Genomic DNA, 18,135 nt, shown 5'->3' with positions numbered 1-18,135 from the left:
TTAACGGTGATTACTGAACCCAAATACACCCTCTGTTCACTTGGTCCATGTGTGCTTCCCCTTTGCATTGGGACACAAAGCTTTCAATTGTTGACGTTCTCTTTGCAAGCCATGGAAGTTGACGTTCAGGCTGTAGCTCTGCCTTTATCGTTAAACTATTTGCTTTGTTGGTAGTCCAACATTTGTTGGACAACAAATCTACAGATGAATAGGTTAAATCATGAATGGGCTGTACGAGAAGCTTTGTTTGGGACTTTGAATGCCTTGCATACAATGACTAATCACTCACGTTAATTCAATATTTAAAATGCACACAAAGGTGATAATATAATCACAGGGTCTTTTCCAGAGATTTATAATTAAGATATCTCCCAAAAATGTTTAGCAAAAAAAAGATTTATTGCTGCTCTCAGTCTACCCAGTTGACTGTGTGTGTGTGTGTGTGTGTGTGTGTGTGTGTGTGTGTGTGTGTGTGTGTGTGTGTGTGTGTGTGTGTGTGTGTGTGTGTGTGTGTGTGTGTGTGTGTGTGTGTGTGTGTGTCCAGGCCTTTGGTCAGTTTGATACAGAGGGGGATGGGGTGGTGGATGTGGAGAGTATGTTGTCTGCTCTGAAGAACTCAAACGGAGCCAATCTTCAGGGAGAGCTGAGTCACGTCATAAGACATCTGCAGGCATGCTCCCTAACCCCAGGTATGTCCCAGGACTGGTTTATCACGGGATCAGGGGTCACCAACATTCCACAATCAATCAATCAACACTGCCTTATGGTTGGGTAATTAAAGACTGAGAGAATAGGATCTGTGGGAATCCATTTCACAGATTTTCCATTGCATTGTTTCAGGTTTCGTGGACATATTCTCTAAGTATAAAGATGAGTTGGGGGCGCATGCTTCCAAAATCCTCAAGTTCCTGCACAGGAACCGTATTCCCAGCAGTGCCATCCCGTTCCCACTGCTAGAGGGCTACAACAGCATCTGTACCATGAGGTCCACCTTGGTCCAGAACTTCCTGGAATTCCTCCTGCAGAAAGAGAAAGGTGAGAGAGCTTTTATAGCCACCTTGAATAATGAGCATAAATAGACATGATTGACCTTATAGACGTTAATAATGAGACAACTGAATTCTTTGACCATTTTGAATCTCGTATCGTCTGGCTCTCGCAACATTACCACCAAATTCCCTTTGGGTGGCTGGGTTGACATGGTTTAGTGTTGACGTTCTGTCTCCTGTTTTCTCCCCCGCCTTGTTCCAGACCTTGACATCCAGTACAGAGCAGAGCTGATCCGGGACCCTGACGTGGACAAGGTCAAGGTGGTCACGCAGTGCTTCAGCTTCATCGAAGCCTCCTCCAACGCCACGGACATCCACAGGATGACGGACGGCGAGACAGGCTCCTTCTGGCAGTCGGACGGCAGCGCACGCTCCCACTGGATTAGGTGAGAGGGTCGACGATGTACATCCTTTAGCCACTGAGGTTTTACCAAAAGCAACTTACCAGCAAGGCTGCAAACCATCAAGCATGCAGCTCCCTCAATGTTGGTGTAGCTTCCACCACACGATACGACAGAGTTCAAAGACGCCATAGAAAGAAAAGGTTAGTAGATGTGAATGTTATGATACCTCGGACGTGACCGTTGCATGCCGTGAGGCACAGAGCTTGTACGTACAGCTCAACAGTTGCTTCCGGGCATCTTTTGAACCCTTTCCCACCTTTTTATGCACCTCATATTTTGCTTGATTGATAGACTTTATTTTATACCTACCAACTACCTTTGCTATGCATAACAAAAAAAAAAAGAAGAATGTACAAACACGAAACACCTTTTGAGAACAGTGTCTGTGGCTCCTCCTCTAAAGCTGCTCTCGCTAACCCCTCCAGGTTGAAAATGAAGCCAGACGTGGTGCTGAGACGCCTGGCCATCGCCGTGGCCTCCAACGACCACAGCTACATGCCCCAGCTGGTGTCGGTGGCCGTGGGCAAGAACCGGCGCTCGCTCCAGGAGATCCGGGACATCCGCATCCCCAGCAACGTGACGGGCTACGTGGCACTACTGGAGAACGCCAACATCACGCACCCCTGTGAGTCCATCTCAAGTTATTCAGGGAACCCATTCGTTTCAAGAGCAACAGGGATGGTCAATTCAGTTACAGGTCATTAAGAAGAAGGTAGGGGTAGCACACCTTGGTCAATGATGCCTGGGTTTAATGATACAGATTGGGCTGTTGCCCCCAGTTTGAACCCAGTGCCCTTTGGTCTGGCAGTGGAACACCCCGAGCCACTACACTGTTTAGCCGTTGCTTTTGCTTTTTGTTCAACTCTGACAGTGTGGGCTGTGTGATTGCTGAGTCACCCTGCTTGGTTTCCTTATTACAGGGTTGTCGTAAAAAAAATCATGCTTTGGTTCTGCAATTTCCTCCCAGGAGTTGGTACAAAGAGGATCTGTGTATTCTACGCGTCATCCCGGTGTATTTACAACACTCCCATTTGACTCCTGCGTCCCTGCAGACATTCAAATCAACATCAAACGTTGCCTTAGCGACGGATGCGACACGCGGATCCACGGGCTGAAGACGCTGGGCTACCAGATTACCAAGAGCAAAGAGGTGTCGGTCTCAGACGCGTCGGCTATCTGGTACCTGTCCCTCCTAACCTCCCTGGTCACCGCCTCCATGGAAACTAACCCGGTTCTGGCCCAGACTGTTCTCCAGAGTACACAGTGAGAGACACTCCTAAGCCCCTTTCTTTCCTTTTAAAAATGACACGACTAATATCGTCATCCACCGGAGATATTCTGTCGTGGTCCAAGGATTTTTGGTTGATTTGACGGATTGTCTCTGTGACTGATTTGGTGACCCAAAGAGATGTTGGATACCTCGACATCTATGTGATAAGCCTCTCGGTAACTAAGCTGTGTTTTGTGTGCACTTCTGTCTCTATCCCCTACCTGTAGGAAAGCCTTAAGGCACATGCCGCCTCTGTCCCTGACCCCCTCGTCCACAGAGTTCCCCAAGTTCTTCTCGGCCAACATCCTGGAGGAGGTGGACGGCTTCCTGCTCAGGATAGCAGAGTAAGGAGATGCCAGCTCTGACAGCGGCGGGGGGGCGACGCGTGCTGTCGTTCCCCTGTCGTCATCTTCACGTGACCAAAACCAGACTAAATACACCGCTGCTAACTATGTGCAACTTGAAAGTTAAAAACAACCCTGTGGCCCGTCCCTGTGTTCTAGCATGCTAGCATAACATCAACGATGCTCAAGTGGGATGAGGAACACACATCAGTATTGTCACGTCATTTCTATATCTATATGTGTAAAAAAAGTAAATGTGCCACTAAGCCGCCTCTTTGCCCCCCCCCCAGCTGCTGCGTGAGCCCAGAGGCGGAGCTCACCCTGCTGGCCTTCGCCCTGGCCCGGGGCAGCGTGGCCAAGGTGCTCCAGGCGCTGTCGGGCATCAGCGAGCACCTGGAGACGGAGTACCGGGCCTCCAGCCTCATCTCCTCCATGGCCTCCGTCAGGATGAGGCTGCTCTACCGCAATGGTAAACGCCGGCACCTAAGCACCCAAGACCAGGGAGTGGGGGGGAGGGGGAGAGAGACATGGGGACAGAGAGAGGGGGAGAGAAAGAGAGACATGGGGACAGAGAGAGGGGGAGAGAAAGAGAGACATGGGGACAGAGAGAGGGGGAGGGAAAGAGAGACATGGGGACAGAGAGAGGGGGAGAGAAAGAGAGAGAGAGACATTTGGGAAAGTTGGAGAGCCCGAAAGAGGGCTGGCATAAAATATTTTCTTGAGGGAGAATCCCTGTGTCTGTCTCCAGGAAAACCGCTCCAGCTGCACCTGCAGGCCTGCGACGTGAAGAGTAAAGAGGAGAAGTCGGGACCAGAGAACATGCTGGCGGAGCCCACCACCGGTGACGGTAGGCCCTACAGATAGACCTGTGCTTTTATTGTCCATGGCTTGGATTACTACTACTACTGTGGGGCAATATGATTATAGCTATAAATCAATGAAACATTATCACCCATTTCAGATTAAGTTTCCCGGCACTACGCTTTTTTTTTCTTTTTTTTAGCCCATGTACTCTTGTGTCGTTTATGTGTTTTGTCCGGATTCTCTTTTTACTATTTGATCATTAGGCAGGCGGTTTCATCAAAAGGGACTTGCAGTGAAATTTGGCTCTAGGATGCCTACAGCATAGCACCCCAATTGCCATTATTTGGTAGTATCTTCCACAGGGTTCCTGACGGAAGGTGGCAAGAAGCGAGCCAGCATCATCCTGTCCACGGAGGACCAGAGCAACTTCCAGGTCACCCAGATGAAGGTCAAGGTGAGTCCTTGAAAGTCCTTGAAATCGAAGCCGAATTGTGAGCGCAAATGTTCTACACCTGTGGCAGCGACGTAGCGTTCCCGGCCCTTCCACCCCTCCACACATTTCCCTTCCATGGATTCAGTCTTTGTGTGTTTGTGTATTTGAAAGGTCCGGAAGGGAGCCACTGGTGCAAAGTGTGGCCTGGTGTTTGCCTACAAGGAGGCGAACCCCTTCGATGCGGAGAAGCACTTTGACAGGTTCAAAAAGTTTGACTCGTGGGACTACGACGACTACAAGGATTTTGTTCAAGACAAGTAAGGATCTGGCTGTGTTATAGTGGTTGTTGTTGTTGTTGTTGTTGTTGTTGTTGTTGTTGTCAGACAATGTATTCTTTATTGTTGCATTTCCGATAACTTGTTAACGTATAATCAGAGGAAGCTTTGCAGTCGTTGAAAACCCTGAATCATGCTCTGTCCCAAGGCCCATTAACCATTTATTGGTGGTTAAGCATTACAGATCGTTACAAAGGTTATTTTGGTTAATTTCTTCCCTTGGTATTTGTGTGTGAATGTGGGTGTGTTTTAGATATTTCAACACCAAACACATTTATAGACGGATAAGGTCAAATTAATCATTGCGCAATGAGAAGAAACTCCTCCACTCTATACTCCATAACGTGTGAAAAGAGTTTAGTTTCTCTTTCTCCCTATCTTTTGACAGGAATGTAAACCGCAAGTATTATTAATTAGTGAACTAGAAAATCCTGAAGGCAGCAAGTTCCTTGGAAGGTTTTTTTCTGCCTGGACAGGAAGCGTTAAAACACTTTTTAAAACACCTTTTAGAATGAACTGTAAACTAAACCAAGGCCCCCTCAATTGTACAATTTAGATCTGCAACACTAAATTTATAAAATAATTGCTTTTACTGAATGATTACAATTGTTCTGCAATTATTTTCAAGTGCTTTAACCTCGGTCTCATTGAGCAAAGTAAATGGTAGCTTGCAGATTTACCTTTTTTTATTTTGTTTCATATAACCTATGGATTGCAGCGTGAGTTTACTATGAGTGAGTTGATTATGGGCCGTGTGCACTATAATATCTCCTATAATATTCCTCATGTCTGGAAGTAAAGCTTACAGAAGGGTATCCCAGAATCGCTGACGCACTTTGGGTAATGTACACTCGCTGTCATATCGTATATGAGCTGGCTGACGGCCTCCGGTACCCGTCTGATCCTGCAGTGTGAAGCTTCCGGCGCAGTCAGAGGACCAGCCCATCGGCTGGTTCGAGCTGGAGGAAGACTGGAACGACGTGGAGATCAAACTGCAGCAGTGTCGCATCGCAAAGGTACGCACCCGCGCGCACACACACGCCTTACTGATCCCACCTCCGTGACTCCCTGTGTCCGCCCAGAGCTCAGAACTGGGAAGGTTTTACTGGCTTTATATCAAGACGAACAGGAATTTGAAGGCACTCCTGGCCCCGCATTAACTCTTTTTGTTTACATAGCAGGCATTCCCTCAACGGACCTGTTGTCGCTACGCCTGACTGTATTTAACGTATCAATTTACAATTTCGCTATTGTTCGCTAATGCTGCCATGGTGATGTCATTAATTTGAATCCCCCCCCCCCCCCCCCACAAACACACACACACACACACACACATCCCTCCTCACAGTTCCTGATGGTGAAGTTCCTGTGCACGCGGCAGACGTCGGCCGAGCGGCTGGGGGTCCAGTCGCTGGGTTTCCACGGTTACCTGGTCGTGGGAGCGGAGAGGCTGGGGGACGCAGAGGAGCTCCTCCCCGAGGGGGGGGAGGGGCCGGAGGACCTGGCCACCACGGGCCAGATGCTGCTCAACAAGACCCTGTTCTTCATCCAGCAGCTGACCCGAGACATGGTGGGAGCCCCACTACGGGGGCAGTCGGTAGATTGCCTGGCCAGATTTAGCCCATTGATCAAGCTAAGGGCTTTCTCTTTGTATACCCGGCCAGCCCCCTCACCTTAAGCACTCTCAAGGGGAAGAGGAAAAACTGAGTAATCTTAGGATACGGTTAGGACTGCAATTTAAACAAAGCAGTAAAACAAAGCAGAAACCAGGGTTATGGAAGATTTCCCTGTTCGATAATAACATCCTGGCTTTGGGAAGTTTTTGGAAATGTTCTAGTACTTTGACTTTGGTCGCCATAAAGGTTTTTTTGCAAAGAAAAACTAGCAATGCAAGACATGACGTCTCTATGGAAGCCTTGTGAAAGACTATCATTTACAGTGGTGGAACACATTGGTTTGTGCAGTCTGAAGTGCCATAGCCCTCTGTTAAATAGATTTTCCTTCCTGCTCATACTTGGCACTCCTACTCTGACAGTTTTCCTCTCTCTGTCTCTCCCTCTGTCTGTCTGTCTGTCTGTCTGTCTGTCTGTCTGTCTGTCTGTCTGTCTGCCTGCCTGTCTGTCTGTCTGTCTGTCTGTCTGTCTGTCTGTCTGTCTCTCTGTCTGTCTGTCTCTGTGTGTTTGTCTGTCTCTGTGTGTCTGTCTGTCTGTCTGTCTGTCTGTCTGTCTGTCTGTCTGTCTGTCTGTCTGTCTGTCTGTCTGTCTGTCTGTCTGTCTGTCTGTGTAACACTGTAGGATGTCTCTCAGTTCAAGCAGAAGTTCCTCCTTGACTTCATTGGCCTCAGCCTCACCCTGTTCTGGAGCCTCTACAGTAAACTGATGCAAATGTGAGTGGACGATCCAACCCATTAGTCCCAGGCCCCCCATCCAGGGTAGCCTGGGCTTCTAAACAGAACCACGTCCGGCCCTGCGGCGGGACCATGTCCATGTGAATAGTATCTCCTGATCGCTGGTGTGCTTTGTCTCTCGCTCAGCGAGGGAGAGGAGGTGATGAAGAGCAGAGTGCTGCTGCTCCAGCTGCTCCAGAACTGCTTCCCCATGCTGCAGAGGGGAGCGTCCGAGGGCCACTGCCCTGACGAGGGAGGGGGTCCCGAGGAGGAGGAGGAGGAGAAGAAGGATGAGGAGAAGGCAGCCGAGGCGGGCTGTTCGTCTTCCTCCGGAGCCAACGCGGACCCCCCTCACGGAGCCGTGCTGGAGCTCTACACCCACCTCTGCCAGGGTGAGTAAGAGCACCAGCTGACCTCCATGACTCACACAGGGTGTCGTATGAGTCACACACACACACACACACACACACACACACACACACACACACACACACACACACACACACACACACACACACACACACACACACACACACACACACACACACACACACACACACACACACACACACACACAATTATGTGGACATGCACACACACACACACCATCTGTGAAATACAAACAAAGGTTCTCTATTCTAAATAAACCAATGGAGTAGTTTATTAGTTTATTACAAGGATTAGTTTGATACAAGGTTGTTGTTTTTTAATATTTGTGATTGCATACAAAATAACACAATTCAATAGCTTGTTCCATACTTCAATAGCCTTTTGGTTCTACACCTTGTTTTGAATTGAAGCGTGCCTCACATGACTTGTAAATACCTCATTAGAATTCGAGTGATATGATAGACTGATAAAGACAGATATGACGGTGAAAGTCCTCTTTCAAGCGGTTGCATAAGAAGCGAGGGGAACACTGTCTAGAGTCTGCGGTAGGCGTGCGTGCGTGCGTGCGTGTGTGTGTGTGTCTGTGCTTTTGAGACTCAATGAGTGTGTGTGTGTGTGTATGTGGTGTCAGTCGTGGACAGGCCTGAGACCGAAGCTCTGGTGGAGAAGGCGCTACGGAGGGAGGCGGTCAAGGCCCTGCTAAGTGGAGCGGCCATCTTCTTCCCAGACAAACACAGCAGGAGAGACAAGCTGTTCCACATGATGGTGAGCCACGCCCACCTCTATTCAATGTTGTTGTTGTTGTTGTTGTTGTTGTTGTTTATGATGTTGTACTCACGGATTGGCTGACTTTGTCTCAGAAGAACATCACAGAGGAGGATCAGCCGGAGTCTGTGAAGGTGACCTTCGAGTCTCTTTGTAATTATTTCAGGTGAGCACACACACTCACACACATTCACCAACACAAGCAAAGAAACAAAGATGCAAGCTCAACCCCACGCACAAACAAGCCATCCGCACGCACACACACACACACACACACACACACACACACACACACACACACACACACACACACACACACACACACACACACACACACACACACACACACACACACACACACACACACACACACACACACCATGTCTTGGTACACACACACACACACCATGTCTTGGTACACACACACACACCGTGTCTTGGTACACACAATGAGTCAGATGACAGCCGGTTGGAGCCTCATGTCTCCTCCTCCTCCCCCCCAGTGACCAGGATCCCAGTGGTCTGCTGCTTCTCCCTCCAAAGGAGGTGTCCACGGACTTCGACATCAGCCCCATCCTGTCTGTCATGGAGACCCTGCTGCTGGTAGCCACCAGGGAGGTGAGGGTCCTTGAGAGAGAGAGAGAGAGAGAGAGAGAGAGAGAGAGAGAGAGAGAGAGAGAGAGAGAGAGAGAGAGAGAGAGAGAGAGAGAGAGAGAGAGAGAGAGAGAGAGAGAGAGAGAGAGAGAGAGAGAGAGAGAGAGAGAGAGAGATCAATCAATCACATGGTAGACCACATTTAACGAGCAGATCATGTTCGTAACGTTAAGTTTCTAACGAGTGATGTTAATTAACTCTGAAATCTATGGCTCTGTGTTCCTTGTCCATGGGAGTTTTCCCTTGCCCTTTATGAAGGCTTAGGACTAGGGGGCGTCGATAAGTGCAGGCATGTGAAGCCATTGAGACTTCAACTGTGCTAAAGAGACATACAAATATATAATGAAAATATTATCAGAAACAAAACGTAACTAACTTGACACACTACGATTTTTTTTTTCTACCAATATTGCGATTGCGATTTAGTATGCAATTTTTGCATACTAAAGTTCCTTATGTTCTGCATTATTCACTAAACAAGTAATCAATCATTCTACAGTAGGACCCATACAACATTGGAAGCAGTCAACCTATAAACTGCTATGTGCTGAGATTAATTGATGCATTAATTGATATAATAACATCTCTATTTAACTATTGAATTGTAAAAGAAAAATAAATACAAATCGTACTAATCTCCAGTCAGTAACAAAAATTAAAAATATATTATAATACGGGTGTTTTTTTAGCTCATCCATTACGATTTGCAAATCTTTTTCTATTGCATTGCGATGTCGTTAAGCCCCTGCTCTCGGTGTGTGTGTGTGTGTGTGTCAGTGCGAGGTGATGATGGGGGTTGTGAGCGGAGGACCCAGCCGGACAGTGCTCCTCTCCCTGTTCTGGGCCCTGCAGGGCAGCCTGCTGTCCTGGTGCTACCTGCAGCTCAAGGCCGACACCACCGGCATGGGCGCCCAGCTGGCCCGGGACATCGTGGTCAAATGTAAGACGTCTTGGCCTTGTCCACGCAGAGGTTTGGCTGAGGGCTAAAGCCTGGGCAGGGAGTTAGGTTTAGAACGCATGCTGACGTTATGAGCCGGCTCGTTGGGAAGCTGCAGAAGGGACGCAGAGAAGGGTTTTGGTTATTAAGCACAAAGTATTCAGAGGGGGAATTTCGGCTCATATTTGTTGCGAGACAAGAAATGGAGCTGTATTATTTTACATAGCGCGAATACAACAAGACTGTGTTAACCTCTTGCCTCTAATAGGACTCGAGCCTTATTCAGACATATTTCTTTTTTTTTTGCAATATTCTGTGTCCCTCCTGACATGGCCTTGGGCTTTGGGCTTTAAACAAATAATAAGGGTTGAGAAACATCCATTAGTCAAATGTCTAGGGGAATGCATAGTGGGGGTTGTAGCAGCAGAGTTCCTAGTGAATCCTTTTAAAAGGCTGCCCTGAACAGAGAAGTCCATTGCAATCACTGGGAGATACTGCGTTAGTGTTCATATAATAACACAAAACCTTTGTGTTCCTCTCTCTTAACCCGGGGATAAATGAAGTGGTCTAACCATGTTGTCCCGGCTCCCCTCGCCCCTCTCTCCTCCCCAGACGTGAACCAGTTCCTGGGGAGCGCTCAAGGGGCTCTGGCCTCCCTGCTGGAGCGCTACAGCGGAGCTGAGATAACAGAGAAACTGTCCAGCTCCATCCTGGCCACAGTCACCCGACAACTGGTAACTCGTTCATCCATCCCTTCATTAATTTTTCCATCCATTCCTTTGCTGTGTTTTCTTTTTAGAATTTGAACACGTGTTGCGTTTCTAATCTATAATATGTATGACCTTTTTTTTCATGTCATGTTTTTTATTTATCTATTAATCGTGTCGCCATATTCACATATGGCGTGGTGCATTTGATCATTTGTATCATAATTCCTGTAACGTCTTATTCCACCATAAATCTTTTAATATTTCAAAGGCGTGTCGCGTGTTATTCTTCACATAATTCACGTACCAAGTGGCTGCTGCTCTGTCTCCATCTCCTCCCAGATGATCTTCCTGCTGGAGCTGTGCTCCTTGGACATTCCTCACAGTGTGCTGCTGAAGAGCTTCTCCTCTCTGGTGGAGCTGCTCAAAAACCTGTCCAGTGACACCGGAGACATCTTCTCAAAGGTGAGGCTGCTTGTCTCTGGACCGGGGACTGAGTGAGTACGCCCCTAGACTGAATGACGTGGTGATTGACCCCGCGTGATATGGGTTTATGGTTCCTTCTTACCGTGGTGCTGTTGGTGATAACTACATCACCTCTTGTGGTGAAATTTGAAAAACTTTCCATGTTTAAATGATAATGCTAATCGCTATGCGTTTTATTGCCAGCTAAGTTTGCATATTCTGGGATGTTCTCTTACGTTGGCGCGGTGGAGTAAAAAGCGATACAAAAAGTAACAAAGTCCAAAGTCAAAGTGTTTTATTGTCATATGTGCAGAAAAACGTAATTGAACAGGACATTAAGTTAGTCGATCACCGGGTAGAGCTCACACCGTGTAGGCTCAGTCCTGAACTCAGCGACCCTGGTTCCAATCCTGCCCCATGTCATTTGCTGCATGTCCTCCCCTCTCTCTCCCATACCTTCCTCTCTATCTCACTCAATAATAAAGCATAAAAATTCAACAACAAAAAAGAATACATATTTATAAAATATATACAATCGGGAATATAGAAGTGTTTTTGTAATTTAAGAGTGTGTCGCCGGGAATGGGGGGGGGGGGGGCATAATGTTGGATGCACCGACGATGACGAGGCATTGGAGGGGATGATCTGATTGGGTGAAAGGATTGTAAACACGGCGTTTCCTCGCACGGCGCCAGGTGGACCAGGAGAGCTGCCTGCAGCCCCAGCAGCCCGTGGTGCTGAGGACCTGGAACATGGAGTCCCCGCACAACTACGAGAACAGCCGTCACGAGACCACCATCTTCTGCTGCCCGGGGGCCACCTCCTTCGTGGTGGAGTTTGACGAGCGCTGCCAGACCGAGAAGAGGTGGGTTGGTGGGTGGGTGGGTGGGTGGGTGGGGGGGGGTGACCTATATACCATGTGACCCCCTATGGAGCTGGATCCACACCGAGGTTGTCTGTGCTCGTTTAAATGCTAAACTAGTACTTTTTGTGTCATGAAGAGCAGTGTTGTTGTTCTAGTTTAGTATTATTATTATACGATAGAATGGTGGTCGAATGGGGGTTTGAATCCCAGCTGAAAGGTTCTTGTTTCGATCCCCATGTCCACGTTCTACCTAAGTTAAAAGTCGTATGGTTACTGTTGTATTGTTATTAAATGTGGAGGTTGTGTTGAAAATGGCAGATACGACTACCTGGAGTTCACCGACGCCAGGGGCGGGAAAGTGCGCTACGACACGAAGATCGGCACGGAGAAGTGGCCAAAGGTGGGATCACATACACGGCCATCTTTTCCCCGAGAGACCTCTTCATTACGAAAGGAGTTTTCGTTTGAATACATCCGTTGAAACGGCCCTTGGCACTCACACGCTTTTATTTTGGTATTTTGTCTGCTCCATCAGAAGGTGACGTTCGACGCAGGCCCTCAGCTCCAGTTCCTGTTCCACTCGGACAGCAGTAACAACGAGTGGGGGTACAAGTTCAGCGTGACGGCCCAGGGCCTGCCCGACATCACCGTCTCCTGGATGTCCGACGTCCAGCTGCTGGTGGCCCGGCTCATGGGCCGTCTGGCCTCCAGAGCCATGGCCCTCAAGTCCCCTCACGGTACGCGCTTTTATTTTGACACTTTTGGGAAAGGTATGTTCAAAGCAAGAGTTTGTTTTCTCTTTGTTGTTAATGTCACGTGCGCATAGAAAATCTGTCAATTCCTTTTGTCAAGTTTTGTAGAACGAGCTTTTCTTTGTGTGTTTGTCCGTTTTCAAATTCTAGAGTGAATAAAATAAAATGTATAAAATAAAAGATGCGTGTTTCTTCTTCCTCTTCATTTTTCACCAACGCCCAGGGCTCAGTTAGTGACCTGCCAAAGCTGGGTTTATTTAACATTGGATGACGGATGTTCTTTCAGAGATCCGCAGTGTGAAGGAGCTGCCCCCAGGGAGGATGGCCCACGTCCAGTCGTCTCCTCTGTGGAAACCCATCCTCAGACATGGAGTGTGCGATGCCAGGGACACGCCCCAAAACAACACACCCTCCGTCCCGGTACGAGCCAGAACTGTGCGTCATGGCTAGACGATCCGGTTGTCTTTATCAAAAGCCCTGTAATGTGGATTTCAGTATTTTTCAGGTTTGAGAGAGATCACAACAGACTCAAGAAAAAAATTATTTTAGATGTTTACGTTGTAAAGATTTAATGTCGCCTTTGTCTTGCTTTCTCATCATCAAAATATGAGTCGTAGAGCCGTTATTATTTAACAAAACCAAAATGTGTGGTTTTAAGCCCTGCTGAGGACACTTCACTTGTCTTGCACTCATTCATTTAGAAGTTCTCTCATCCAGCATGCTACTCCAGTATTGGTGTTTTGAATTATCTCTCCCCCCCCCCCCCCCAGAGCCCCACCATCACCAGTCCGGTGGACGAGTTCCCCCGCTTCCTGGAGGACCTGGCCCGATGGAACCCCAACCTGGAGCCCAACGAGGGCCCGGCCGAGCCCATGAGGACCCTGATGCTGTCCTGCAGGCGGCCCCCCGTCAGGAACGAGATTGCGGCGGGGTCAACGGTCGACCAGGCGGTGAACGCCATCTGGGCCGCCATGGTGTACCACACGCCGGCCTTGCACCAGGCGCTCAAGGCCCACGGTAACCAGTCGAACCCGACGTCTCGTTTACATTCAGGGCGTGTTACCCTTCCAAAAAGTACATTGGTCAGAAGAAAGAGAAACGACAATGTATCGCTGTTGGTACAGTAAGGGTGGTCGTAGAAAGTGCCGAGCACACTAGGCTAGGCTAACCCATTCCCCGGATGAAACAAAGATGGCCAGGTTAAGATGCTGCACAATGTTAAGTACAGATCAAGTGCCAGGACGTATAACATACAGTAAATACCTACATTAAGTTCCAGTGATGTAGTTATTCCCCCCCTCCCCTAAAGTATGATGTATGACATTGATAATCCAACATCGTTTTCCCTGTTTCTCCCCTGAATCCCCAGTGGCTCAGGGCTACAAGTCGTCACTGAGCGAAGACTTTGTCCAGGTCTACACCCTGGCCGACCGAATCCGGACGTGGATGGTGGGTGTCCTTGGGACAACGTTATCCACAACTCTGCACATCTGTCCACACCTGAAAAGATACACGTATATGCATTGTCGTGTGGTTTGACCTGTAACTAAATATTGAATAGCTGCTATTTATATACACTCGCTCCTCTTATCAGCCTACGCACATATCACATGGTAACGTTACCCCTGGCCTCCGTCACATGCTTGCCTCTGCATGATCACGGTGTCGGCCGTGTCGACGGCGAGCTCTGACAGGCGTTTGTTTCCGTTGGCTCAGCTGGAGACGAAGCAGAGGCACCTCGTCAGCAAGATGAACGCCCCCGACGAGAAGGAAGGGGCTCAGGAAGAGGTCACCATGGAGGCGCTGGGTGAGATCTATGGTTTTAAAGTGCCTTGTCCCGTTGTAGTCGGTGCCGTTGGAGTCTGTCGCTCACCACGGCCCTCCCACCCTACCTTTGTCCCTCCCCCCCCCACCCACCCCCCAGCCGAGGTGTGCATCCAGAAGAGCCTCTTGCTGCTGAGGTTCCCCCCCAGCGGTGACACCTCCGGGCCAGCAGAGGGCAGCAGCGCTCCGCTCCTGCTCCGCTCCTGCTCCGTCTCGGAGGGGGACTTCCAGCCCACTACCTCCCCGGTCGCTGCTACTGCCGGTGCCGCCGCCGCCGCCCCCCTGGCCCTGGCCCAGGCCGCTGAGCCCTCCTCGGAGAGTGAGGGCGGGACGGTCCCGGAGGGGGGACAGCAGAACCAGACGGCGGCGGACGCCGGCCTCTCGTCCCAGACGGAGGAGCCGCCGGGCCCGCCGTCTGCCTCCTCCGTGCCGCGCAGGCCCATCCGGCGGACTCTGGGCCGCGTCCGCCTGCTGTCGTACCGCTCGGTGGAGGAGCCCCGCACGGTGCTCTCGGTCCGGGAGCGCTACCCCATCCTGAAGCACCTGCTGGACTTCATGAAGGACCAGGCCCTCACCACCGGCAGGTGACCATGGGGGGGGGGGGGACCGCGGGGATCTGCAGCTTGTTTGTTTGGTGTTCGGATACCATATTTAGACGTGAAAACCAAAATAGTTACTCTGATATCCTACACATTTATTATTGGTGTGTAATAACTTAAATAAATAAATGTGTTATTTCCTTACATTAATTGAAATTGAGTTATTTAACTTTGCTTTTGTTGGTTCATCAGGACAGGGAGCGAGGAAGATGAGAATTATATATGTGGTATCAAATGTGGATTCGACAGTGCGATAGACACCTGTCTCTCTTTATCGGTGCGTTTAATTTCTCCTGCTCTAAATGTCCAGGTCGGTCGTCCTACTACCCCTCCAGAGTCTCCCCAGGCCAGGCACTGACGCCTGTGTGTGTGTGTTTCATGTCCCCCGCGCAGCGTCCTGCAGACCCTGGCCCTGAACAAGGCCCAGGCGCAGAGCGTGTGTCGGGTGCTGGAGTCGGTCCAGCAGGGCCTCCTGTCCCTGGGGAAGCCTCACCTCTTCCAGGCCCCCTGCATCCTCTTCCTGCAGGAGCTGCTGGCCTGCCAGAAAGACTTCAACGGGTATTAATACTTTGTATTTATTTAATTGTATGCAATCAACTGAACAGGTATATCGAGTTCAATGATGTTTCCAAATCATTGACAATGTGTTGCCCCCTTTTTGTCTAATGCTAATGCTTTACAAAGCAGGACAATATCTGTATTTTCATTTTCATAATCTGCATATATCTAAAACCCTACCCCTACTACTGATATTGTCATTCCACCAATCACAAGCTGATTTGATTATTATTATAATTTTTCAACCATTAACGTTCTTCGGCCTGAACTCTTTCTACCAATCGCTGGCGGCTCCCCAGGTACTTCTCCCAGTTGTCGGGCAGCGGGCAGGAGCTTCGGGAGGAGGTACGGCGCTCCTACCACCAGCTGGTGCTCATGCTGGTGGAGGCGGTGCAGGGCTTCAGTGGCCTCAATGAGAAGTAAGACCTGCTTTGAGTCGTGTCTGTGGACCACGTTTTAGAACGAGGTACTTTTAAGGGGGTACAAAGCCTTTTTTGCAACAGCGAGTCAAATCTGCTACAGAGAAAATCGTGTATTCGGGCCACATTAGTATTATAGTTGGCCTTACAGGAACTAGACCTTCTGGCTTGTATTCAAGGCCTCATCGTGTTTTCTAATAACTTAAGGGTGAAGTGGTTATACCCCCGTTACGAGTACGATTTAGTGCTATCATCTTTCCTAAATGTTGTCATCGCCTACGACCGCATCGAGTAGCCAACTGGGATGAGGTTCCTGGATGGATTTATAAATTGTCTTAGGTTATTAAGTGTGAAACACTAGGTCATAGTTTACAATTAAGATGGCGATTATGATAACGCAACCCTAGGGCCATTTTTCCGTTCTGGGCTACTGTAGAAACAACGACCCGCTCGCCAATCAAAACATACTCATGAATATCACATTCTATTTCCGCCATGTCGGATCGTCTAGATGCCATCAAACACTGCCTACCATTTTTGATCTTGAAGCTACTACCTCAAAGAATATATTCAATACCATATGAAATTTATCCATATGTAATTGTCTGTGTGTGTGTAACCCTCCCCACCCCTCCCCAGGGCACTGCTGCCAGCCCTGTCCTGTGTGCAGACCTGCCTGCTACACCTGCTGGACATGAGCTGGGAGCCCGAGGACCTGCCCCTCTTCCTGGACATCAAGCTGCCCGACCTGCTCCTCAACATGTCCCAGGAGAACATCAGCGTCCATGACATCGCTATAAGGTGCGACCCGGTGGCGTGTTGGGAGGAACTATGGCGCCACCTAGTGGAGTGGAGGGGCTCTGCAACTGCTTAATATAGGACGTCACATGTCTGGATTGTAAAATTTGATTAAATACAACTTTATTAACACCCCCGTAGGGTAAATTAGTTTGTTGAAACAGTCCAGCAGCAGTTGAAACACAAAAAACAAACCAAAAATAGACGCTTAGGTAAATGCTGAAGTAAGGACAAGACAAACAGAACAAACAGCAAACAGTGCAAACAAACAAGACGGTATAAACAATATGAATTCTAACTTTTAATTGTAACTTTTAAAAGTCGATATTTCAGGAAGAATATGACCTTGAACTCACAGAACTAGAAAGATGGGAAACCTTGAAAACCCATCGTTAAATCTCAGCTCATTGGTCAAGCCATGTATTCATTTCATTTATAAAAACACAAAGCTTTAATGCTGACATTGCTCGACTTGCAACCAACATTGGATCACATGCCGACGCAAATGACCACAACGAGAGCCATGAGTGGCCGTCCTCACTCCTGTTCCCCCTCTCGGCAGCCAATGGACGGAGGAGGACGAGATCGCCGTCTACAAGAAGAACCAGGAGTGGATGGACGAGTGCGCGGACGGGATGTTCGAGAAGTGGTACGACAAGATCGGGGAGGAGGGCTCCGTGGAGGACCGGAGGAAGGTAGGACGGAGTTCATGAATGTCACCATAAGTATGAGGGAGGGAGGGTGCACGGGAGGGCTATTTAAAGACCTGAAATACACTTGCTCCAGGGCATTGCCTGACCGCCCCATTTTATAAAGGAAGAAGGAAAAGTTACCGGTGAGTGAGGTTATCTTTTAGGCTGAAAATAAGTCAGAAACTTTGAGAAAGCAGGACAAGTAAATTGGAACTGCTAGATAGAATCTGAACTCTGAGTTACAGAGGCCTGTCTAAAGATATCTTTATTCTCCAAACGCAGCATCTAAGAGATCGATAACTCTTTGAAGCAGCCATGCTGTTTACGTCTGTTCAGGAGATTAACCGCGGCCCTAAGCTTGTGTTTAACGAGCAGGTGTCGCCACCAAACCCAAACAATAGCTCGAGGACACGGCTGGAGTCAGCGGTAAATATTGGAGGGAGGGAAACCAGGATGTTCTGGACAACAAGCGAACAAGACAAATATTGACCGCAACATTCCCTCGTATCACATGGCTCCATAGGGTGTGTGGTCAACACACCGGAGGACCAGGGCAGTTTCGTGGTTGGGATACCTGACTCCCGGACGGAAGGTTCTTTGTTTGAACCCCCGATGTCCGCAGTCTAACCTTGAGCAAGATGCCCACCCTCCTCTGTGTTCCTAAGGACTAGCATCCATAAATGTA

General features: G+C 48.8%; 1 protein-coding gene across 4 annotated transcripts in view; it reads left to right on the top strand.

The window, feature by feature from the left end:
• The window catches only part of zzef1 (zinc finger, ZZ-type with EF hand domain 1), a 36,472-nt gene that overhangs the window by 737 nt on the left and 17,600 nt on the right, over positions 1-18,135 (top strand). Inside the window, exons 2-33 of one of the 4 annotated variants that reach the window (XM_056594007.1) lie at positions 545-689; positions 841-1,035; positions 1,252-1,435; positions 1,879-2,078; positions 2,506-2,716; positions 2,951-3,067; positions 3,358-3,536; positions 3,816-3,914; positions 4,234-4,325; positions 4,476-4,621; positions 5,550-5,655; positions 5,988-6,209; positions 6,934-7,025; positions 7,173-7,417; positions 8,047-8,180; positions 8,279-8,346; positions 8,684-8,798; positions 9,612-9,774; positions 10,384-10,505; positions 10,821-10,943; positions 11,639-11,808; positions 12,127-12,208; positions 12,344-12,545; positions 12,847-12,980; positions 13,331-13,577; positions 13,930-14,009; positions 14,277-14,367; positions 14,485-14,968; positions 15,377-15,541; positions 15,841-15,960; positions 16,600-16,761; positions 17,321-17,453. In XM_056594007.1, the coding sequence (XP_056449982.1) occupies positions 545-689; positions 841-1,035; positions 1,252-1,435; positions 1,879-2,078; positions 2,506-2,716; positions 2,951-3,067; positions 3,358-3,536; positions 3,816-3,914; positions 4,234-4,325; positions 4,476-4,621; positions 5,550-5,655; positions 5,988-6,209; positions 6,934-7,025; positions 7,173-7,417; positions 8,047-8,180; positions 8,279-8,346; positions 8,684-8,798; positions 9,612-9,774; positions 10,384-10,505; positions 10,821-10,943; positions 11,639-11,808; positions 12,127-12,208; positions 12,344-12,545; positions 12,847-12,980; positions 13,331-13,577; positions 13,930-14,009; positions 14,277-14,367; positions 14,485-14,968; positions 15,377-15,541; positions 15,841-15,960; positions 16,600-16,761; positions 17,321-17,453 (5,028 nt within the window). Of the gene's footprint in view, positions 1-544; positions 690-840; positions 1,036-1,251; positions 1,436-1,878; positions 2,079-2,505; positions 2,717-2,950; positions 3,068-3,357; positions 3,537-3,815; positions 3,915-4,221; positions 4,326-4,475; positions 4,622-5,549; positions 5,656-5,987; positions 6,210-6,933; positions 7,026-7,172; positions 7,418-8,046; positions 8,181-8,275; positions 8,347-8,683; positions 8,799-9,611; positions 9,775-10,383; positions 10,506-10,820; positions 10,944-11,638; positions 11,809-12,126; positions 12,209-12,343; positions 12,546-12,846; positions 12,981-13,330; positions 13,578-13,929; positions 14,010-14,276; positions 14,368-14,484; positions 14,969-15,376; positions 15,542-15,840; positions 15,961-16,599; positions 16,762-17,320; positions 17,454-18,135 lie in introns of all 4 variants that reach the window. The other 3 variants (XM_056594006.1, XM_056594005.1, XM_056594003.1) reach the window with 3 other exon arrangements.

The sequence above is a fragment of the Gadus chalcogrammus genome, chromosome 7 (assembly GCF_026213295.1).
Source record: "Gadus chalcogrammus isolate NIFS_2021 chromosome 7, NIFS_Gcha_1.0, whole genome shotgun sequence".
In the NCBI taxonomy this organism is placed as follows: domain Eukaryota; kingdom Metazoa; phylum Chordata; class Actinopteri; order Gadiformes; family Gadidae; genus Gadus; species Gadus chalcogrammus.
Note: the sequence above shows the minus strand (reverse complement) of the source record. Positions and strands in the feature narration are given on the sequence as shown.